The sequence below is a fragment of the Geotrypetes seraphini genome, chromosome 10, assembly GCF_902459505.1.
Source record: "Geotrypetes seraphini chromosome 10, aGeoSer1.1, whole genome shotgun sequence".
Lineage (NCBI taxonomy): Eukaryota > Metazoa > Chordata > Amphibia > Gymnophiona > Dermophiidae > Geotrypetes > Geotrypetes seraphini.
In genome coordinates this window covers 1386967-1411897 of record NC_047093.1, presented here as the reverse complement: position 1 = coordinate 1411897, position 24931 = coordinate 1386967, and the positions used below count along the sequence as shown (strand labels likewise).

Here is a 24931-nt window from a genome sequence, read left to right as displayed (position 1 = left end):
CAATAAAACAAATAAAATCAAACAAACATTAACATATAATCATCAGAAAATCACGTAAAGTGCCCATCAAAAGAACAATTGCACAGATCAGTTCCTAGAAAAATGCATTAACAAATAACTGCGTTTTTAGTAGTTTTCTGCAATTACCCTTGTCATAACATTTTTGTAATTGACCGACAAGTGAGTTCCACAATTTGACCCCCGCACAGCAAAAGGCCATTTTACTGGTCTCAGCATATTTTGGATTAGCATTTGTTTTTAATAACAGTGAGTTCTCAGAACACAGAGACCTAGATGGTAAATAATTTGACATCTTACTTTTAAACAAATCAGGTATGTTTCCATTCAAGAATTGATGGCAAATCATTATTGCTTTATATTGAGATCTAAAAACAACAGGCAGCCAGTGCAATTGTTGGTGATAGGGCGAGATGTGATCGTATTTAGGCACGCCTGTTATCAACCTTGCTGCATTGTTCTGCACCACTTGCAATGACCTGCATCTTGTCTAGATAATACCATTATCTGAACTACTGTGCGGAAATCGTAAGGAGACAACGTAGGACAGGGGTAAATATGGTCAGTATTGCCAAATTCAATTTTACGTTAGCAAATCAAGAGCATAACCATAGCAGACGTGCCAGCTGCAGGAAAGAGAAGGGAGAGGAAAGGCAAAAGCTAAGCATGTACACATGCATGGGTGCTCTAGTTCATGGACCCTCTAATGGTGATGACAGCATGAGATGTAAACATTTTACCTGCTATCTGTCGCAGTTCTTCATCCTCCCAATCTGTGAATATATATGTCTGAGGAATACAAACAATTTGTCATATTACAGTCAGCAAAGGCTTTTTTCTGCACATCACTCAGGCTTTTCAGACAGACAGGATGCTCCCATCATCATAGCATAGCAGGTAGACCAGAACTCAGCAACCAACAGCATGGCATGACTGTTGCCCAAATCATGGTACCGTATGAACCACAGTTTCAAAAGCATTTAACTTGTAAAAACTGACTTGTCTGAAAACAGCTTTCCTCAGAGCCTGCATAAAGTATTTGCAGGATTTCAAAACATTTGACACTGTCATTGCCTGGGGAAGGGATGTTTAAGGCAGGGATGTAAAGAATGCACAAAGAAGCAGAGGAAGAGGGAACTTCTGTGCTTCTCTCCTTGCATAAGCAAAATTATGCACATAGTTTTCTTTGAAAATTGACTGTTAAGTCTACAGGAGAGTATTACTCAACGTCACATCTACACAGGCTTCCAAAAACTGTATCTGAATTCTGTGTAGGGGAGAATTATGTTTCCAGACAGAGGGATATCTATTTTATGTTGGGGAGCCTTGGTTTCAATGGATTAGGAGAGGAATTTGCTTATTTGATTTGTGGATGAGGGTGTCTACTATGCCTTATTACCTGCTGTTTCGCTCTTGAGATCCAGGTTTTGATAAGCAGATCCAAACGTGTTTTGTGATACTTCCTTGTGGTTTTCACAGCAATGAAAATTTCCTTCAATTCCAATATTTCCTTCTCAGAATTGCTCACAGACAAGGACAAGTTCTTTAGCACACTTTCAAGAGGGTTTGATGAGTTGGTCTGAAGATTCTCAAATTCAAGATGTGATATCCCTGTGTCCAGACTATAGTCTCTCCATTTTTCTGGGTTTTCATTTGCTTCAAAATGTGCAATAATTTCTGAAGAAAGCTTAGAATCCATAGGTTGAAGCTGCTGTAGTGTGTAATTCTTTTCACATTTACCATTAAAAGCAGGTAGTAGGTGGTGGTGAGACTTCCAACGAGAGTGGAATTGAGGGATTAGGAGCAATATCAACGTACAGAAAATGACCGAGAGCAGGAAGCAGAGCTTATTAAGTCCCATGCATGAGTAATTCATTCTTCAGGTTGCTCATTTTCTGTAGGCCTGGGCAATGATCCACTCTCTAGATCAATGAATTACACACATCATTATTTGAGAGAGAACAGTGTGTTAAGATCCTCAAGTACCACAGATACAATAAGAGATTAAGAAACCATGCCAGAAAGATACAGAAATAGTCCCAATTGTATCGAAAGCCAATAGCTCAATTAAGGTGAAATTCAGTTTTACCTATTAATTTATTTTCCTTGAGTCCTAAAACCAGTCCAGAACCAATGGGTTGTGCCTACTAACCAGCAGATGGGAGACAGAGCCTATCACTTGCGAGCACTGCCCTATATAGAGCACCGTGCAGCTACAGTACAGCAGTATTTTTGTAGCTAAGTAGCATCAAGCCCCTGCCTCCCTGAGGATGTTGTCTAGTGCAGCACAGCAGAGTGGTGGCTCAACAGCCTAAGATGAAGGGAATTGGAAGTTTAATGTAGATGCCGTATATGAAAGGACGACTGACAGCATTTATGAAAGAGATGTACTCAGCCAAGACTGCAAAACAGCCTGAACAATATGAGGCCTCACTGGGAACACATGGCACCACACTGTCTAAAGTGTTGGAGCAGAGAGAGGATGCAAATAATGGCGCTTAGTGAAATCGGAGATACTAAAATGAAGATTGTGGAAGCAGTGGTTAATAAATTGGAGGAAAAATTAGAGCTTTTTAAAGTATATATGGATGCTGTGGAGAAAGAAGTACAAGAGAGAGCACAAGAAAAGTATATTGCAATACAGAAACAAATCAAGTAGCTTTTAGAAAAATTGAAAAGACCAAGAGAACCAAACTTAGGCAGACTGGATGGACTGTTCAGGTGTTGTCATCCACTGTGAGAATGCAAAATTTGTGGTCTCTATGGATGGAAGATGTAAATGATGAGTATTAAAAAAGAAGTAGATACTTTTTAAAGATGCTTGAGTATACACAGCACCAGCAGGGTAGAGGGAAAACTGGGCTTGTAAGAGGCCTCTGGCATTTCCAGACTCTATATTTTATTAGTGCAACACGACCAACCACCGGGGCATTACGCTCAATATTGGGAAACATTGTTGCAGCACACGCTTACCCCGCAGCAATGGAAGTCCATATTGTGTGCTCTACCTAGGGTCTCAATTGCTATCAATATTCACTGATCTATTCACTTAGAAAATACGATCACTTAACAACTGCCTTCTTAGACTCTCACTGGCTACCCATACAAGCACAAATTCAATTTAAATTCCACTGCCTAGTATTCAAAGCGTTACACGGCTCTTCCTCCTCCTATCTAAACAACCGCTTAAACCAGATCTCCACCTCAAGACACAGAAGAACCTCGAACCCTTTCGCCTTCCCTCCACTCAAAGGCACACAACGCAAGAAAATGTTTGACAACCTTCTGGCAACACAAGCAGCAAAACTCAACCATTCCATCTCCAATCTGATGACAATATCAGACAACTTCAAAACATTCCGAAAAGAAATCAAAACCCTGCTTTTCAAAAAATACATCCAAATATCTTAACCCCTCCTCTCTTACCTCCAGAAGATTCACCTACCTCCAGATAATTCTCCCCCAAATTAACCACCTAAACACCTTCCAAGTAAACAAACCCCAAAAATAGATTGTAATCTTACCCTCTCTAACTGTATTCCATTTGTCTCTTTCTCACAGTTCTGCACTGTCAGTTTAATATCCATCCCTTAAGTTCCCATAGGATTCTATCCAGCTATCTCCCTATGTTTAAAAAAAAATATATATATTGTATCTTCACTGGAAAATGTCCAGACAAATCTTTTGTAATCCGCCTTGAACTGCAAGGTATAGGCGGAATAGAAATCCGTAATGTAATGTAATGTAATATGGTGGAAAATGGTTATAAAGTTTTATATCGGTGGTATTACACACCTGAAAAGCTCCACAGGATCAATTCAAACATATCTGATCTCTGTTGGCGCAATTGTGAAGCACAAGAAACGTTTGCTCATATATGGTGGTCGTGCCCTAAAGTATGTCCTTTTTGGGATATGGTATTCTCCATTATGTCAGATATTTGTGGGGTTTTAATTGTTAAAGAGGTGGGCTGTGACTCCGCAGGGAATGCCAACTAAGTTCTCTCCCTTCATTGCTTCTTTGGCGACTGCAGCGCGCCTGGCATTGACTGCAGTATGGCGTCAGGAGAATACTCCATCCAAGGAGCAACTTCTATGTAAATTGGATTATGTATATCGTATGATTAAGTTAACTACTATGAAACATCATAGACTGGGAAAGTTTCAGATCCGATGGAAGCCATCTGTTTAGCTGTATCATACCGTTATACATGCTGTTTCCAGAACCACAGGGGGGTGTGGAGGGGGGGAGGTCGGGGATTATTGAAGGACATATGATGAGGGGTTATTTGCATTGTATCAAAGAGTCATGTTACAACAGTTGTTGTTTTTTGTGCAGTACTTGTATTTCTATGTTCTTTTTCTCAATAAATATAAATTTGAAAAAAAAAATAAAAAAAGAACTGGGCTTGAAAACAGCAGAGGGATAAAGATTCTAGACTTCCTTGGTTAAAAAAGGCATGGAAAGAGGATCCTGCTTGCAGTTCACGGAGATAAAATGATAGTTTGGAAGAGGTGGGCATAGATAAATATGGTTCATTGTTTATTTCATCTGCAATGATACAGGAGTTGGAGTGATATAAAGTTCTCTTTTATCAATACTTTCTGCTCTAGGATCGTTTGGGAAGAAGAAAACCTGCAGAGGAATACGAAGCCACTCCAAGGCAATAAGTGGTAGATAACCCTCTCCAAGCTTTTGTATGGGATCTGAGGGATGAAACTTGTGGCTGTGCTGGATTCTGCAAAGAGAGGAATAAGAGGGCTATGACGGAGGAGTTGCAGGGAAGTGGGAATATTAGACCGTACGTAGTGGGATTATAAGGTCATTTGAGTTCTTTAGCGAGGGGCTGGGGTGGGGAGATGAAGATTTGGATGGGGTTGAATTAGAAAGAAGACCCCAAGGCCTGCTTGCTGGAAATACCTTCTGCTGGGTTTTGAATTGCTGATGTTAGCTACCAAATAGTAACTGCAGGTAATCAGAGATCACCATAAGGCTCTTCACTAGCTTAGCTTCTGATAGTGAGAGCTGGCTTACTTAGGGTGGCCAGGCCATAGGCTGGTTTGCTAAAGAAGTAATCTTCAAGTTTATTAAAAATTTTGATCAAACACAAATCAAAACTTCTAAGCGTTTTACAATTTGTAATTAAAAAGGAGGAGACAATAAACGAGTAAGTACTCACATAACAATACTTGACCAACTAGAAATAATAGGAAAATAGGGAGAACTACAAATTAACAGTAAAGAATACATGAAAGGTAAACCAGGGTGGGGAGGCTAGGGAATAAAGATTATGAAATAACTCTGGCTGTAACCTAATCTATTTAACAGTCAAATGCATCTTGGAAAAGGTAAGTCTTTAGATTTCCCTTGAGCTTATCTAAGTTTTTTTCTGCCCCGATATGAAAAGGCAGGGAATTCCATATTGTAGGGGCCGTGATTGCGAATGAGGTAGCCTGACGTGTGCTAATAATTTTCAAGGATGGCATATGAAGCAGATGCTGAGAAGAGGATCTTAGAGCTTTTATAGGATCATGTGGAAATGAGAAGTTTATGGTTAAAGGCTGGTTCTTTAGTGGTTTGAGTTTTAAATGTAAGGATAGCTATTTTATATATGATACAGTGCGAAATTGGCAACCAGTGAGCTGATTTTAATAAAGGAGTAACATGATCAAATTTCTTTTTATTTGTGATCATTTTTATGGCTGTGTTTTGTATCAATTGTAAATAGTGGATATCTTTTTGATAGATACCCTTTAATGTTACCATTTGATAGAGTAGACAATAAAAAAATATCTCAAGTAATTTCTCCTTGTCTATCCCCTAAGGTAAGAATTCAGGGTCCCAAGAACATAACCACCGCCTATATTACAAATATTTCTTGCAATTAACAGAAGGAAAACAGCACAGTAGACTGGTGATGGGGTCTTGGACTGGTCTGATAAGATTCAAGGAAAGGAAGAAAGCAGGTACTCATCAAATTTCACTTTCCTTATTGTTCCTACCCAAACCAGTCCATGCTCTGACCACCTGTTTGCCCACAAAGGTAGGCCAGCTTCTAAGGCTACCATTTCCAGGTGGATTCACATGGTCTTTTCTGAGCTGGAAATAAGCCCCATGCACCTCGGAAGCGGAAATTCATGCAGGACGTACTTCTTGAACGGAGAAACTTTAACTAGGACTTCAGTAGAAAGAGATTTAGGAGTAATCATCAGTGCAGACATGAAAACTGCCAATCAAGCGGAGAAGGCTTCATCTAAGGCAAGGCAGATATTGGGTTGTATCAATAGAAGTTTTGTCAGCCGAAAGCCTGAAGTCATAATGCCGTTGTATAGGGCCATGGTGAGACCTCATCTGGAGTACTGTGTGCAATTCTGGAGGCCACATTACAGTAAAGATGTGCGCAGAATTGAATCGGTTCAGCGGACGGCCACCAGGATGATCTCGGGGCTCAATGGTCTCTCGTACAAAGAGAGACTGAACAAATTGCAGCTCTACACTCTCGAGGAAGGTAGGGAGAGGGGAGACATGATCGAAACATTTAAGTACCTCACGGGACGTGTCGAAGTGGAAGATTATATTTTCTTTCTCAAGGGATCCTCGGCCACAAGAAGGCACCCGCTCAAACTCAGGGGCGGAAAATTTCATGGCGACACCAGAAAGTATTTCTTCACAGAGAGAGTGGTTGATCATTGGAACAAGCTTCCAGTGCAGGTGATCGAGGCAGACAGCGTGCCAGACTTTAAGAATAAATGGGATACCCATGTGGGATCCCTACGAGGGTCAAGATAAGGAAATTGGGTCATTACATTACATTACATTGCGGATTTCTATTCCGCCTATACCTTGTAGTTCAAGGGCATAGACAGGGGGTGGGTAAGCAGAGTGGGCAGACTTGATGGGCTGTAGCCCTTTTCTGCCGTATCTTCTATGTTTCTATTCAACCAGAGGTGTTTCGTCCTCTTGAGCAGAGTCGTTGGCTGTTTCTTTGGCCGCTACCTGGTCCTCCTTACATACATTCACCAATTTCTACAGGATCAATGTGGCAGCCAAGCAGGATGCTGCTTTTGATGCCTCTGTTCTGGCAGCTGGCTCATCGGTCCCACCCTGAATTTTTGGGACTGCTCTGTTACGTCCCACTGTGGGATTGTATAAGAATGAAACATTAGTTTTGTACCTTTGCTAATCTTCTTTTTTGTAAATCCACACTTTATTCCAGGAACACACCCTATTCTTTGCTGATTCGCTTCTGATACTGTTAATCACAGCTTACTCCTTCATATGCTGTCCTCGCTTGGATTCCGTGAATCTGTCCTTTCCTGGTTTGCCTCCTACCTCTCCCAACATACCTTTAGTGTATGTGTTGGTGGGGCCTCTTCTGCTGCTACCCTGCTAGTGGTTGGCATACCCCAGGGTTCTGTCTTAGGACCTCTTGTCTCTCTAAATAATAATAATAATAACTTTATTCTTGTATACCGCATTACCATGGAAGTTCTATGCGTTAACAGATGAAGAGACTGTACATTTACAGCGAAGTTACAATTTCGTTAATGTTACATTTACATTTTAGACGATACATATTCGGTCAAGTTACCTTTACATTTTAGACAATAAATATATGGTGAAGTTATTTTGGCAGCTAGGTTATATGTTCAAAGTAGTTACATTTGCTATAAGTTAGATACTGCGGCGTTACAAATAGCAGTGTTACACGAGGCGGTAAGGGTCTAGGGGGGAGAGGTCAGAAGAGAAGGGAGGAGGAGGGAGGAATTTGTCAAAAGGAGGAGGAATTTGTCAAAAAGGTAGGTTTTAGTTAACTTCCTGAATGTTTGATAGTGGGGGGAATTGGAGATGAGAGTAGAAAGGCATTTGTTCCATTTGCCCGCTTGGAATGCTAGGGATTGGTCAAGGAATTTTTTTGTAGAGGCAGCCCTTCAGGGAGGGAAAGGAGAACAGGTAGGTATTTCGAGTACGAGAGGGGCCAGCAATTTCAAGGTGCTCAGATAGGTAGATTGGTGAAGAGCCCGCTAAGGTTTTGAAGCAGAGGCAAGCGAATTTAAAGGTGATTCTTGCCTCCACCGGCAGCCAGTGGAGTCTCTACACCTCTGCCCTCGGTGCCCTTATCTCCTCCCATGACTTCCAGTATCATCTATATGCTGATGACTCCCAGATCTACCTCTCTACACCTGAAGTCCAAGAAAAAGTCTCTGCCTGTTTGGCTGACATTGCTGCCTGGATGTCCTGCTGTCATCTGAAACTAAATATGTCTGAGACTGAGCTGTTCCTCTTTCCTCCTAAACCCTCTGCTCATCCTTTCTCCATCTCGGTAAATAATACTGTCATTGTTCCAGTCTCCTTTGCTCACAATCTTGGAGTCGTCTTCAATTCCAACCTCTCATTTTCTATGCACATCCAACAAGCTGCTAAGACCTGTTGTTTCTATCTCTTCAATATCGCCAAAATTTGCCCCTTCCTCTCTAAGCACACTACCTTTGTCTATACTATCGTAACCCTGTGCTTAGATTACTACAATCTACTTCTAACTAGTCTCCAGAAGTGTCGCTTCTCCCCCATGCAATCTGTGCAAAACTCTGCTGCATGACTCATCTTCTTCCAACCTCGCTACTCTCATGTCACCCCTCTCCTTAAATCACTTCACTGGCTTCCTATCAGCCATCGCATACAGTTCAAGCTCCTATTGCTGACCTACAAGTGTGTTCATTCTGCTACCCCTCAGTATCTCTCCTCTATTCTCTCTCCTTATACACCTCCCAGAGAGCACAGTTACTTACCGTAACAGGTGTTATCCAGGGACAGCAGGCAGATATTCTTGACTGATGGGTGACAGCACCGACGGAGCCCCGGTACGGACAATTTTAGAGTGATTGCACTCTAAGAACTTGGAAAGTTCTAGCAGGCCGCACCGCGCACGCGCGAGTGCCTTCCCGCCCGACGGAGGCGCGCGGTCCCCAGTTAGGATAAGCCAGCTAAGAAGCCAACCCGGGGAGGTGGGTGGGACGCAAGAATATCTGCCTGCTGTCCCTGGATAACACCTGTTACGGTAAGTAACTGTGCTTTATCCCAGGACAAGCAGGCAGCATATTCTTGACTGATGGGTGACCTCCAAGCTAACAAAAAGAGGGATGGTAGGAAGGTTGGCCATTAGGAAAACAAATTTTGCAAAACAGATTGGCCGAAGTGACCATCCCGTCTGGAGAATGCGTCCAGACAATAGTGAGATGTAAAAGTATGAACTGAGGACCAAGTGGCAGCCTTACAGATTTCCTCAATAGGAGTGGAACGGAGGAAAGCTACAGATGCTGCCATAGCTCTAATTCTATGGGCCGTGACAGAACCTTCCAGAGTCAGTCCGGTCTGAGCATAACAGAAAGAAATGCACGCTGCGAGCCAATTGGACAGCGTACGTTTAGAAACAGGATGTCCCAATTTATTCGGATCAAAGGATAGAAAGAGTTGAGGGAATGATCTGTGGGGCTTAGTACGGTCTAAGTAGTAAGCTAAAGCCCGCTTACAGTCCAAAGTATGCAGGGCCTGTTCTCCAGAGTGAGAGTGAGGTTTCGGAAAGAAAACAGGCAGAACAATGGATTGGTTGATATGGAATTCAGAGACAACCTTAGGGAGAAACTTTGGATGTGTACGCAGAACCACCTTGTCATGATGAAAGACGGTAAAGGGTGGGTCTGCTACTAGGGCATGGAGCTCACTGACCCTCCTGGCAGAGGTGAGAGCAATCAGGAAGAGAACCTTCCAAGTGAGAAATTTGAAAGAAGCCGTGGCCAAAGGTTCAAACAGAGGTTTCATTAAGGCTGAAAGAACCACGTTAAGATCCCAGATCACAGGAGGAGGTTTAAGAGGTGGTTTCACATTGAAAAGTCCTCGCATGAATCTGGAGACCAAGGGATGAGCTGAAAGGAGTTTCCCATGGACTGGCTCATGAAAAGCAGCAATAGCACTGAGGTGGACTCTGATGGAAGTAGACTTGAGACCAGAATCAGACAAAGAAAGAAGGTAATCCAACACGGTCTCCACAGCAAGGGACGTAGGATTATGATGATGAAGAAGACACCAGGAAGAAAACCGTGTCCACTTCTGATGGTAACATTGCAGAGTGGCCGGTTTCCTGGAGGCATCCAGAACAGAACGAACGGGCAGAGATAAAAGAGTATCATTTGAAGTCAGCCTGAGAGATACCAGGCTGTCAGGTGCAGAGACTGGAGGTTGGGATGCAGAAGGGTCTCCTGATGTTGTGTGAGCAGAGAAGGAAATTGTGGAAGTAGAATAGGTTCCCTGGAACTGAGTTGAAGTAGAAGGGAGAACCAATGTTGCCTGGGCCACCGTGGCGCAATCAGAATCATGGTGGCCTGTTCCCTCTGGAGCTTGAACAAGGTCCTGAGCATGAGAGGCAGAGGAGGGAAAGCATACAGGAAGAGATTGGACCAATCCAGGAGAAATGCATCCGCTGCCAGACGGTGAGGAGAGTAGAGTCTGGAGCAGAAGTGGGGCAGCTGATGATTGTGAGGAGCTGCAAAGAGGTCTATCTGAGGAGTGCCCCACTGAGCGAAGATGGACCGCAGAGTAAAAGGATCGAGTGTCCACTCGTGAGGCTGGAGAATTCTGCTGAGCTTGTCCGCTAAGGAATTCTGTTCTCCCTGAATGTAGATAGCTTTTAGGAATAGGTGGTGATCTGTGGCCCAAGCCCAAATCTTCTGGGCTTCCTGGCACAAGAGGCGAGAGCCCGTCCCACCCTGCTTGTTGATGTAATACATCGCAACTTGATTGTCTGTGCACAGTAGAAGGACCTGAGGAAAGAGAAGATGCTGGAAGGCCTTGAGGGCATAAAACATCGCTCTGAGTTCCAGGAAGTTGATGTGATGTTTCATTTCCTGGGCTGTCCAAAGTCCTTGAGTTTGGAATTCGTTCAAATGAGCTCCCCAGGCATAAGGGGAGGCGTCGGTGGTGATGACAAGTTGATGAGGAGGTAGATGGAACAAAAGACCTCTGGAGAGATTTGAGGATATCAACCACCATTGTAGAGACTGATGAAGAGAGGAAGTCACAGATATGTGTCGTGAGCAAGGATCCATCGCTTGGGACCACTGGGTCGCTAGGGTCCATTGAGGAGTGCATAGGTGGAGACGTGCGAAGGGTGTGACATGAACTGTGGAGGCCATGTGACCCAAGAGTATCATCATTTGCTTGGCAGAGATGGAACATTGATGAAGCACCTGCTGACAGAGAGATTGAAGCGTTTGAAGACGGTTGAGTGGCAGGAACGCTCTCATGAGGACTGTGTCCAAGACAGCTCCGATGAATTGAAGCCTCTGAGTGGGGATGAGATGAGATTTGGGTAGATTGATCTCGAACCCCAGAAGTTGAAGAAAGAGGACGGTCTGGTTGGTGGCCTGAAGTACTGTCTGAGAAGAATTGGCTTTGATCAACCAATCGTCCAGATATGGAAAAACCTGAAGGTGGTGAGAGCGTAGAAAGGCAGCCACCACAATCAGACATTTGGTGAACACTCTTGGAGAGGAGGCCAGACCGAAGGGTAGCACCTTGTATTGGTAATGACAATGGTTGATCATGAAGCGGAAGTACTGTCTGGAGGTCAGATTGACCGGTATGTGAGTGTATGCTTCTTTGAGATCTAGGGAACATAGCCAGTCGCCTTGATTGAGAAGAGGATAAAGAGTAGCTAGAGAAAGCATCTTGAATTTCTCTTTGACCAAGCATTTGTTTAGATCGCGAAGATCTAGGATGTGTCTTAGATCTCCTGTCTTTTTGGGTTCCTCTTATCTAGAGGAACCACCTCTATAGCGTTCAGAAGGAGGAGGGATTGAACCTCTTGAAGAAGGAGGGAAGACCGAGGAGTGTTGAAAGCAGACTCTCTTGGCAGACTTTGGGCAGGAGGTGTCTGAAAGTTGAGAGAGTAGCCGTGGCGGATGATGTTGAGGACCCACAGGTCCGAGGTGATGATTTCCCAACGGCTTATGAAATGCATAAGGCGTCCTCCTATGGGCTGTGGAAGATGAGTAGAAGGAGGAAGACTGGCTATGTCCAGGAGAACCAAGTCAAAAGGGCTGAGTTGACTTTTGAGAAGGAGGAGGTTTCACTTGCTGTTGCTGCTGGGCAGGTAGAGCAGGTTGCCTCTGTTGTTGCCTCTGACGCCTGGGTTGTTGCTGTGTCTGAGGTAAGGGACGAGCCACAAACCTTCGTTGATAGGCCGATTGTTGACGAAAAGGCCTAGAAGGTGGGGTCTTCTTCTTTGTCTTAAGGAGAGTATCCCATCGAGTCTCATGAGCTGAAAGTTTCTGAGTAGTAGAGTCCATGGATTCTCCGAACAGCTCATCCCCTAAGCAAGGTGCATTGGCCAGTCGATCTTGGTGATTGACATCGAGTTCGGACACTCTGAGCCAGGCCAGTCGTCGCATAGCCACCGACATAGCCGTGGCTCTAGAGGTCAGCTCGAAAGTGTCATAGATTGATCTGACCATGAACTTGCGCAGTTGCAAGAGCGATGAAGAAGTTTGGCGAAAGGCTGATTTTTTACGGTCAGGGAGATATTTCTCAAAAGATGACAAACTTTGAATAAGATGCTTAAGATAAAAGGAAAAATGGAAAGCATAGTTTCCTGACCTGTTCGCTAGCATTGCATTTTGATACAGCCTTTTGCCAAACTTATCCATGGCCTTACCTTCCCTGCCAGGAGGGACAGAAGCATATACACTAGCCCCCGTGGATTTCTTTAAAGTAGACTCTACTAATAAAAACTCATGGGGGAGTTGAGGCTTGTCAAAGCCTGGAATTGGTATAACCTTATATAAGGAGTCCAGTTTACGGTGAGCTCCTGGAATGGTCAAGGGTGTCTCTAGGTTTTTGTAAAATGTCTCTCTTAAAATGTCATGGAGAGGTAGCTTGAGAAATTCCCTTGGAGGCTGGTCAAAGTCAAGAGCATCTAAAAATGCCTTGGATTTTTTGGATTCAGCCTCCAAGGGAATAGATAAAGAGTCACACATCTCTTTAAGAAAAGAGGTGAAAGAAGTTGCATCAGGTTTGGAAGACGGATCTAAACCAGAAGGATCCTCGTCCCCTGATGAACACTCTCCCTCAGAGAGGAAAGGCTCTTCTGAATCACCCCACAGATCAGGGTCCCTCACCTGAAAACTGCGGTCTCGTGACTCCGGTGTGGAGGGTTCTAGATGTCGAGTTTTATGAGTCGACTTACCAGACCTCTGTGAACCGGTACCGGGAGATGTTAAAGGTTGTGCCGGTGCCGAAGTTTGAACAGCCTGGTGTCTCGGTTCCGGTGCCAAGACTGGCATTGATACCGAAGAAGTGATGTGCCCCGGTATCGACAAAGTGGATGCCGATAAAGGGGCTGCTGCACCGCCGGTACCGGCGGCTCAGACCGGACCGGGACTGGAAGGCTCGGAGTCAAAAGAGCAGGGAGTAGCTGTTGGAGTTGTTCCTTTAGCTGGACCTGCAGGACTGCGGCAATGCGCTCGTCCAATGAAGGCACCGGTACCGCTTTTTTCTTCTGCGGTACCTTGGGTGCCGCTCTACACTCCAAAGAGGAACCCGATGTCGAGGGGCTAACCTCAATCGGAGCGGAGCGCTTCCGTGGGCGCCTTGTGGTCGGCAGGATTGGACTCGCTGCTACTGAGACCGGAGGACGCTCCAACGGGGAAGGCTTCTTAGCCGGCTTACCTGCGGGGTGTGACGCCGGCGCGGTGTCGACGAAGTAGGTGCCGACTGAGATGGGGCCGATGTCGGTGCCGGTGGTGCGGAATCAGACATCTCGGCGCCGAACAATAACTGCTGCTGTATCTGGCGGTTTTTAAGTGTTCTCTTCTTTAAAGTCGCACAGCGGGAGCAGGCAGACGCTCGATGGTCAGGACCAAGACACTGCAGACACCAGTTGTGTGGGTCTGTCAGTGAAATTGGTCATGCGCACCGCTGGCACTTTTTAAACCCGGGTTGAGGGGGCATGAAAGTGAATACGGCTTCTGCCAAATCGAAGGCCGAGGCCTCGATGATGGCAATAGGCCCCGCCGGGGCTAACCGAAAACTGAAGAAAAAAATTAAGTTTTTTTTTTTTTTTTTAAAGAAAAGAAAAGAAACAACGGAAATAAAATTTCCAAAAGGATTTACGCGAGCGGGAAGGCGATATTTACTAGAAAAAAGAACTTTCAACAGCCGTTGAAAGAAACGCGTCTTCTTAGCTCCGCGGAAACTAAGAAACTGGGAACCGCGCGCCTCCGTCGGGCGGGAAGGCACTCGCGCGTGCGCGGTGCGGCCTGCTAGAACTTTCCAAGTTCTTAGAGTGCAATCACTCTAAAATTGTCCGTACCGGGGCTCCGTCGGTGCTGTCACCCATCAGTCAAGAATATGCTGCTTGCTTGTCCTGGGATAAAACTCCATTCCCCAGATAAGCTACTCTTAGCTGTGTCCTTCTCCTCCACTGCCAATTCCAGACTTCGTTCCTTTCATCTGGCTGCCCCCTATGCCTAAAATAAATTATCTGAGTTTGTCCGCCACGCCCCTTCCCTTGTTTAAAAGCAACTGAAAAGCTATCTTTTTGATATAGCCTTCAATCCTTAACCCTACTCCTCTGCCCACCAACCCAGCTAGCTGATTAACCGTTCCCCTTAACTATATCCATGATATCCTGTTTGTCTGTTTAGATTGTAAGCTCTTTTAAGCAGGGACTGTTTTCTTCTTCTTTGTGACTCTGTACAGCACTGCATACATCTGGTAGCACTATAGAAATAATTAATAGTAGTAGTAATAATGAGGGAGTTAATATGGATTCAGCCAAGGGAAATCTTGGCTCACCAATTTGCTTAATTTCTTTGAAGGTGTAAATAAACATGTGGATTAAGGTGAGCTAGTTGATGTAGTGCATCATGAGAGACTCCTGAGAAAATTAAAAAGCCATGGGATAGGAGGCATTGTTCTGCTGTGGATGGGAACTGGTTAATAGAAAACAGAGGGTTAAATCACCTTCCCAGACCACTCTAAACTAAATTGCCTTATACAGGATACAAATCATGCAAGTCTGCCTGGTCCTAGCCTTAGTTCTTCAATTTATACCATTCATATTCTAATTAGAGATCCTCTGTGTCCATCCCACACTTTTTTGAATTCTGTCATCGTTTTACTCTTCACCACTTCACTCGGAAGGGCATTCTAGGCATCCAGCACTCTCCATGAAAAAGAATAACATTACTCCTGCAATCTCAATTTATGCCCTCTAGTTTTACTATTTTCCCTTCTCTGGAAAAGATTTAGTTCTATATAATAACTTTCAAGCATTTAAACATCTATATAATAATATCAGCCCGTCTGTGAGGGGATCAGGGATCCTCCCTCACCAGTGCTGCAAATGTACTGTTGGGCAACAGGGGGAGCTAGCACAACAGTAAGTAGACTCCAAGTCCCGGAAGGCACTGAGCCACACTGGGAAGATGATGCAGTCTAGCTGAAGCAGAGGGGTGGGACTCAGCTAGAAAGAAGGATAAAATGCCCTAGCAGGGAGCTAATCAGAGAGGTCCCAGAGGAAGAGACCTCTACAGAGAAACCTTTCCTTGGTGTAGGCTGGAAGGAAGCCCTGGAAGGGCTGATAAGAGGTTTCCAGAGAGAGAAGCCTGCTATATGGATTGAAGACTTCAATGTTAAAGGTGCTGGCTAAGGTAAGCCAACCTCATCATTTGAATATTGTAGAACTCAATGTCCTGTGATAAATGAAGACTGAAATGTGGAACTGAATTATGTTCTAAGAGTTAAGTCATTGGTTTGCTTTCTCTGAGCCTATGAGGAAACAGACTCAGGTCTGGAGAAAAATAAAAGTTTTGTTGCACCTTTTAAAGTGTTTTGGGTGAATGTATACAGAGTTCAGGAAAACCCGTATTGGACTCTATCACACTGTCCCTCCTTTCCTCTAGAGTATATACATAGACACAGTTACCTATGTATGTCAGGACAGCCAGAAAAGAACTTCCCGCTCAGCTGTAATTGTTCTACTTCTAAATAAACACCTCTCCCATCTCTCTTACTCTATCAGCATTGCTCTCAGCATACAAGTTAATTCAGCCAATACACACAGAGGGCCATATTCTATTTATGGTGCTTACCACGATTCTGTAAAAGGTACCTTATAGAATCACGCTAAGCACCAGCGCACAACCATTAAGGCCAAGGAAAACCAGGCCTAAATCCCTGTGCTTAACTTGGGCACAAATTGGGCATATTCCATAACAGTGTGCATACATTTTAGGAACACTCACAATCTGCACATGCTCCTCCTCTGGCCACACCCCCTTTTCAGATCCACAATAGAACTGGTGCACAGTTAACAAGTTGTGCATATAACTTTTAAATTAATCCAATTAGCACCATTTACAAGGTGCTAATTGCCAATCACCAGCACTTATTAGGCTTATCAAACAATTTAGGGCTAGATTCACTAAAGGATAGTGAGTCAGTTGATGTTGGCCGATTTTAAAATAGCAATTGATTCACTATCAAGTTTGCATGCTGAGTTGGGGCAGACCCTGACAGTAGTGTGAGGAGAAGCAGCCTCCTGTCACTGCTGTCAGGGCTTCGGCTTTTTTTTTAATCGGGCAGTTATTTTGCGTGTATTACACACACAAAGTAACTGCTCAATTAAAAAAGTCCCCCCCCCCCCCCCGAAGTGGTTTCTCACTCCCCAAACCCCCCAAAAATGCCCCCTCAAAATGCAGCCCTGCTGAAAAACAACAGGCAGGAAGGATGCCAACTCCCTCCTGCCATCCCAAACCCAGCTTGGCTGGGCCCGACCCAGCCCACCTCCCTCCCCATACCTATAGCTATGCCGGAAGGCTGGGCCCGGCCCACCCCCTCCTCCTCCCCGCACCTTTAAAATCGTTGGGAGCAAGAGGGGTGCTCAGTCCCTCTTTCTCCAGGCCTCCTCTGACACCAACTGCGGCCTTAGGTCACGCCCCAGTGCATCATGTGAAGCACAGGGAGGGGCCTAAGGCCCTGATTGGCAGAGGTGCCTTAGGCCCTCCCTTGGGAAGAGCCTGTGGCGCCTCAGCCAATCAGGGACTTCCTTAGGGAGGATTCTAAGGAAGTCCCTGATTGGCCTCCAGTTAGATAAAAGTGCCCACATAAACAGAGAAAGTCAACATCTCCATATGAGGTTGCCATGTCTCAGGCTAAGCAAACCACTGTGGAGCATGTTCTAATACTGGCAAAGACAATTTGATGGTGGTTCTCCATCCTAGCATGACTTGCCTCCTGGCCTTGTTGTTCTTTCTCTGGGCATCTGATGTCAAAGTCCTGCATTTTTACGTCATATTCCTGGTAACTCCTAGAAAAATATAGCTTGTGTTCTTTTGTAATGAGTAACAAACTGCTAGTAAATTCCATCTAAAAGAGAAAATAAATCCTATCCACGAAGCACAAAACCTGTATGTCCCCAGGTTTAGGAAAGGGTGCAAAAAAAAAATAAAATAAAAACCCAGCGTGGATAACAAATGCAGTGAGAAAGGCGATAAGTGACAAGAAAACATCATTTAGAAAATGGAAAAAGGACCAAACTAAGGACAACCAGAAGGAGCACCAAAAGGACTGTCACCGAGTGGTTAGGAAAGCAAAAAGAGAATATGAGGAGAGACTGGCGGGGGAAGCAAAAAACTTCAAACCATTCTTCAGGTATGTGAAGGGGAAACAACCAGCCAGGGAGGAAGTGGGACCTTTGGACGATGGAGACAGGAAGGGAGTGGTTAAGGAGGATAAAGAGATAGCTGACAGGTTAAACAAGTTCTTCTCGTCAGTCTTCACGAGAGAGGACACATCCAACAAATATGCATTCGACAAATATGCAACCTATCCTTAAAAACTGGAGAGATTCCGGAAGACTGGAAACTAGCAAATGTCACGCCCATCTTCAAGAAAGGCTCAAGGGGAGACCCAGGAAACTACAGGCCGGTGAGCTTGACTTCGGTCCCGGGAAAGATGATGGAAGCGCTGATTAAAGACAGCATCTGGGAACACATCAAAAACACTGGGCAGCTAAAGCCGAGCCAGCATGGCTTCTGCAAGGGCAGGTCATGCCTCACAAACTTGTTATACTTCTTTGAGGGGGTAAACAGCCAGGTGAATAAAGGGGAATCTATAGACATCATTTACCTTGACTTTCAAAAAGCCTTCGACAAGGTACCACATGAAAGACTGCTAAGGAAGCTATGGAACCACGGGGTGCAAGGGGAGGTCCACCGATGGATCAAAAACTGGCTGGCAGACAGGAAATAGAGGGTTGGAATAAAGGGCCATTACTCAGTGGGTCATGAGCGGAGTTCCGCAGGGGTCGTGCTGGGACCGCTCCTGTTCAATATATTTATTAACGACCTGGAGGCAGGAACAAAATGTGAGGTTATTAAATTTGCGGATGACACCAAACTATACAGCAGGGTTGAAAACACGGAGGACTGCAAAAATCTCCAAAAAGATCTGACAGCGCTGGAAGAGTGGGCCAAAAAGTGGCAAATGAGCTTCAACATAGGAAAATGCAAGGTCATGCATGTAGGGAAAAAGAACCCGATGTTCACTTACAAAATGGGGGGATCACCGCTAGGGGTGAGTAACCTTGAAAGAGACCTGGGAGTGATGGTAGACACTAGAGAATGACACGGTGACAAAATTCATCACCGTTCCCGTCCCCGCGGATAACCGCGGGAATTAATCCCATGTCATTTTCTAGTGTCTATTTCAATCCTAATCCTTCTACACCAGCATTCTTCAAAGCAAAGCTTGCGGGTCAGTGGTTGAGGCCATTCGTACTCTGATTCTTCCCTCTCTCCTCAAAGAATGACATGAAGATGGTTTCCCGCGGTTATCCGCGGGGACGGGAACGGTGATGAATTTTGTCACCGTGTCATTCTTTAGTAGACACATCATTGAAGGCGTCGGCGCAGTGCGCCACGGCCTCAAGGAAGGCAAACAAAATGTTGGGTATCATTAAGAAGGGTATCACGACCAGGACGAAAGAAGTCATCCTGCCACTGTATTGTGCAATGGTGCGCCCGCACCTGGAGTACTGTGTCCAGTACTGGTTGCCGTACCTCAAGAAGGACATGGCGGTACTCGAGAGAGTCCAGAGAAGAGCAACCAAGCTAATAAAGGGTATGGAGGACCTCTCATATACTGACAGACTGAAAAAGCTGGGGCTTTTCTCCCTGGAAAAGCGGAGACTTAGAGGAGACAAGATAGAAACCTTCAAGATCATAAAGGGCATAGAAAGAGTAGACAGGGACAGATTTTTCAAATTATGGGGAACCACAAGTACAAGGGGGCACTCAGAGAAATTGAAAGGGGGAAGGTTTAGAACAAACTCCAGGAAGTTCTTTTTCACCCAGAGGGTAGTGGATACATGGAACGCGCTACCGGAAGATGTGATAAGCAGGAGCATGCTACAGGGCTTCAAAGAAGGTTTGGATAGGTACCTGGAAGACAAAGGGATTGAGGGGTACAGATAGGAGTAGAGGTAGGTTATAGGGATAGGATTAGAGAATTAGAGGCAGTTACAAAATCAGTCAGGGACACTGTTCAGGCAATTAGGCCTGATAGGCCGCCGCAGGAGCGGACCGCTGGGCAAGATGGACCTCTGGTCTGTCTCAGCGGAGGCAACTTCTTATGTTCTTAATATCCCAGAACCCGAGGAGAACATAAACGGAGACCATGATGAAAAGCTGGTCCAAATAGAATTAAGCAAAGAGGATGTTCTCAGACAGATAAACAGACTAAAGAGCGACAAATCACCAGGTCCGGACGGCATCCACCCAAGGGTATTAAAGGAACTGAGAAACGAGATAGCGGAAACACTACATCAAATTTGTAACCTATCCTTGAAAACTGGGGAGATCCCAGAGGACTGGAAAATAGCCAATGTCACACCCATCTTTAAGAAGAGATCAAGGGGTGACCCGGGAAACTACAGGCCGGTGAGCTTGACCTCGGTTCCGGGAAAGATGATGGAAGCATTGGTCAAGGACACAATCTACGAACACATAGAAAACAATGGACAACTGAAGGCGAGCCAGCACGGCTTCTGCAAGGGAAGGTCATGCCTCACGAACTTACTGTATTTCTTTGAGGGAATAAACAGCCAGGTGGATAAAGGGGAATCCATAGACATTATTTACCTTGACTTCCAAAAGGCCTTCGACAAGGTAAACATAGAAACATAGAAATAGACGGCAGATAAGGGCCATGGCCCATCTAGTCTGCCCACCCCAATGACCCTCCCCTACCTTTCTCTGTGAATAGATCCCACGTGTCTATCCCATTTGGCCTTAAAATCAGGCACGCTGCTGGCCTCAATAACCTGAAGTGGAACACTATTCCAGCGATCAACCATCCTTTCAGTGAAAAAGAATTTCCTGGTGTCCCCGTGCAGTTTCCCGCCCCTGATTTTCCACGGATGCCCCCTTGTTGCCGCGGGACCCTTGAAAAAGAAGATATCTTCTTCCACCTCGATGCGGCCCGTGAGATACTTGAATGTCTCGATCATGTCACCCCTCTCTCTGCGTTCCTCGAGTGAGTACAGCTGCAACTTATCCAGCCGTTCCTCGTACGGGAGATCCTTGAGTCCCGAGATCCTTGAGTCCCCTTGGACTGGGAATAGTACCCTTGGACTGGAAAACAGCTAACGTCGTTCCTCTGCACAAAAAAGGTTGCAGGACAGAGGCTGCGAATTACAGACCGGTAAGTCTCACATCGGTAGTGAGTAAACTCATGGAGACACTCATCAAATGCAAATTAGACATGATACTAGACGAGGAGGAACTACGCGATTTCCACCAACATGGATTCACCAAGGGTAGGTCCTGGATTTGGGTGAGTCCCTAGACGTCGTGTACTTGGACTTCAGCAAAGCTTTTGATAGCGTCCCCCACCGCAGGCTATTGAGCAAAATGAAATCGATGGGATTAGGTGAAACACTTACAGCATGGGTTCACGATTGGCTGAGTGGTAGACTTCAGAGGGTGGTTGTTAATGGTACCATCTCTAAAACGTCGGAAGTAGCCAGTGGGGTGCCGCAGGGCTCGGTCTTGGGCCCGATCCTGTTCAACATATTTGTAAGAGACATGACTCAAGGGCTTCAAGGTAAAATAACATTATTCGCTGATGATGCCAAACTATGTAATATTGTGAGTAACGGCAATCTGACTGACTGCATGATGCAAGACCTGCTTTTGTTGGAACAGTGGTCCTCGACCTGGCAGCTTAGCTTCAACACTAACAATTGCAAGGTCATGCATCTTGGCAACAATAATCCGTGCAGAACATACACATTGAATGGAGAAACCTTAGCAAGGACTGCCGCAGAACGGGATTTGGGGGTGATCATCAGCGAAGACATGAAAACGGCCAAACAAGTGGAGAAGGCTTCATCTAGGGCTAGGCAAATGCTGGGTTGTATCCGGAGAAGTTTTGTTAGTCAGAAGCCCGACGTCCTAATGCCTTTGTACAGAACCATGTGAGGCCTCATCTGGAGTACTGCGTACATTTCTGGAGGCCACATTACCGCAAAGATGTGCTGAGAATCGAGTCGGTACAGTGAATGGCCACCAAGATGGTCTCAGGGCTCAAAGATCTATCATACGAAGAAAGGCTGAACGAATTGCGGCTATACTCTCTCGAGGAACGTAGGGAGAAAGGGGACATGATTGAAACGTTTAAGTATGTCACTGGTCGCATCAAGGTAGAAGATGATGTTTTCCTTCTTAGGGACTCTCGGCCACAAGAGGACACCCGCTGAAAATAAAGGGCTGGAAGTTTCATGGCGACACCAGGAAGTACTTCTTCACTGAAAGAGTGGTGGATAGCTGGAATAAGCTCCCAGTACAGGTGGTTGAGGCCAGTAGCGTGCCAGTTTTTAAGAACAGTTGGGATGCTCATGTCGGATCTCTACGAGGGAAAAGGTAATCAGAGAGCGATTAACTAGGGGGGGTGGGTCAATGGAGTGGGCAGACTCTATAGGCCTTGGCCCTTTTCTGCCGTCACTTTCTATGTTTCTATCCGGGTGGCCATTCTCTGGACCGACTCCAGTCTCAGCACATCATTATGGTAATGCGGCCTCCAGAATTGCACACAGTATTCCAGGTGGGGCCTCATCATGGATCTATACAATGGCATAATGACTTCAGGCTTACGGCTGACGAAACTCCTGCGTATGCAACCTATGATTTGCCTTGCCTTGGATGAAGCTTGTTCCACTTGATTGGCAGTCTTCATGTTCTCACTGACGAGAACATGAAGACTGCCAATCAAGTGGAGCAAGCTTAGGAAGCTGTGGAGCCACGGGGTGCGGGGGGATGTCCACCGATGGATCAAACACTGGCTGGCAGGCAGGAAACAGAGGGTTGGAGTAAAGGGCCATTACTCAGACTGACAATGGGTTACGAGCAGAGTTCCACAGGGGTTGGTGCTGGGCTCGCTCCTGTTCAATATATTTATTAACGACCTGGAGACGGGGACGAAATGTGAGGTTATTAAATTTGCTGATGACACCAAACTCTGCAGCAGGGTTAGAAACACGGAAGACTGCGAAGACCTGCAAAGAGACATAACGAGGCTGGAAGAGTGGGCAAAAAAGTGGCAAATGAACTTTAATATAGAGAAATGCAAGGTCATGCACATAGGGAAAAAGAACCCGATGTTCAGCTATAAAATGGGGGGATCATTGCTAGGGATAAGTAACCTTGAAAGACATCTGGGGGTGATGGTGGACACAACATTGAAAGCATCAGCACAGTGTGCGACAGCCTCAAAGAAAGCGAACAGAATGTTGAGTATCATTAAAAAGGGTATCACGACCAGGACGAAGGAAGTCATCATGCCGCTATATCGTGCAATGGTGCGCCCATATCTGGAGTACAGTGTCCAGTACTGGTCGCCGTACCTCAAGAAGGACATGGCAGTACTCGAGAGAGTCCAGAGAAGAGCAACCAAGCTAATAAAGGGTATGGAGGACCTCTCATATACTGACAGACTAAAAAAGCTGGGGCTTTTCTCCCTGGAAAAGCGGAGACTTAGAGGAGACATGATAAAAACCTTCAAAATCCTGAGGGGCATAGAGAAGGTGGACAGGGACAGATTCTTCAGACTGTGGGGAACCACAAGTACAAGGGGTCACTCGGAGAAATTGAGAGGGGACAGGTTTAGAACAAATGCGAGGAAGTTCTTTTTTACCCAGAGGGTGGTGGACACATGGAACGCGCTTCCGGAAGTTGTGATAGGCCAGAGCACACTACAGAGTTTCAAGGAAGGTTTAGATAGATTCCTAAAGGATGAGGGGATTGAGGGTTACAGATAGATGTAGAGGTAGGTTACAGAAATGGTCAAGAACTACTTCACAGGTCACAGACCTGATGGGCCGCCGCGGGAGCGGACCGCTGGGTGCGATGAACCTCTCGTCTGAGTCAGTGGTGGCAACTTCTTATGTTCTTTGCTGTTATCCTATATTAATTAATTAATTATCCCCCTCCTCCCTCCAAAAATATACATACAGGCTATGTCACTGTAACGAGCCGAGTGGTCATTTCCCCATCACGTTGCCAGGACCTGCAGTGCTCCGGGCCAGGTTTTCTAACAACCCTATTTGTATTCACACACATATACACTTCTAAACACTCTTGAAGGTATAAGGAAAAATTATGTTCTTACCTGTTAATTTTCTTTCCTTTAGACGCAGTAGATGAATCCAGAGACTAACATCTACCAGCAGGTGGAGAGAGAAACTGATTAACAGGTGGTCCTCTTAGCTGGCACTCCTCCTGTATTGGCAGTATTGCTTCTTGCCCAAGCATCCAGAACTTGTAATCTGCTTAGCATGTAAAAAACTTCTTTCCCATAATAAAGTCCAAAGGTAATAATACAGAATACAACTACCAACTATAACGAAACCTCTGAAACTCGCAAAAGATAAACCAACCTGCAAAATGTAGAAAGGATGGGGCTCTGGATTCATCTGCTGCGTCTAAAGGAAAGAAAATTAACAGGTAAGAACATAATTTTTCCTTCCTTTGCAACAGCAGCAGATGAATCCAGAGACTGGTGGGATACTGTAACAAAGCAATCCTCAATCCAGGTGGGAAACAAACCCCGCCTCTATAATGACTGAAGCCCCAAAAGTAGCTTGCACAGTCTCTGACATCCTCAATCGTACCATGCTTATAAAATGCCTTCTTAAAAGCATAGACAAATGGCTGCCAAGGAAAACCTCTGGACTCAATCCAAGAAGGTGGCAGTGGTCGAGGTGAAAGTGCATGAAGCTCATGCAGGAACCGCTTCCCTGCCATACAGAAAGCGGAAGCCAAGATCCCCTTGAGGCCTCAAGCGATGGGCGCTTTGGTCGCTCCCAAAGCTTTGTTGTACCTCGCGAAGAAGACAAAAAGGAAGAGTCAAAGTTCTAAGAAACACCATGAAGAGAAGCACGCGCCCCTCCAGTCCTCCTCCCAGAAAGCAGGAAGGAATAGGAAGAGTGACTGAAATGCAATGAAGATATCACCTGAGGAAGAAACAATGGTACTACACTATCCGACACCACAGAATCTGCAATACATAAAAAAAAGGATCCCTGGAGAAAGCTTACAATGGAGAAACTCACCTAAATGGAGTCATGGCTACAAGAAACACCGTTTGCAATGCCCCTCCGTTACAGCGTCAGAAGACAAAACGGTATGTGTTTGAAATTCTGAATAATTATCTTAAGTGTCTACCCTAGATAGGGTATCAACACCGATGAACGAATATGCTATACTATCATCAGGAACCGAACTACAGCTGACTGATAAGCAAGCGAAGAATAAGACACCTGTCTGCTTAAAACATGAAAGGTTGCCAACCAAAGAAG

The 24931-nt window shown here is 45.3% G+C and overlaps 1 protein-coding gene across 4 annotated transcripts in view; it reads right to left on the bottom strand.

The window, feature by feature from the left end:
* The window catches only part of RFNG (RFNG O-fucosylpeptide 3-beta-N-acetylglucosaminyltransferase), an 85782-nt gene that overhangs the window by 43573 nt on the left and 17278 nt on the right, over positions 1–24931 (bottom strand). For 3 of the 4 annotated variants that reach the window (XM_033962208.1, XM_033962210.1, XM_033962209.1), the window contains 2 exons: positions 1418–1940; positions 759–807 (listed from right to left, as the gene is read on the bottom strand). In XM_033962208.1, coding sequence (XP_033818099.1) covers positions 759–807; positions 1418–1894 — 526 coding nt within the window. In that variant the 5' untranslated portion in view covers positions 1895–1940. The remainder of the gene's footprint in view (positions 1–758; positions 808–1417; positions 1941–24931) is intronic. The other variant, XM_033962211.1, reaches the window with a different exon arrangement.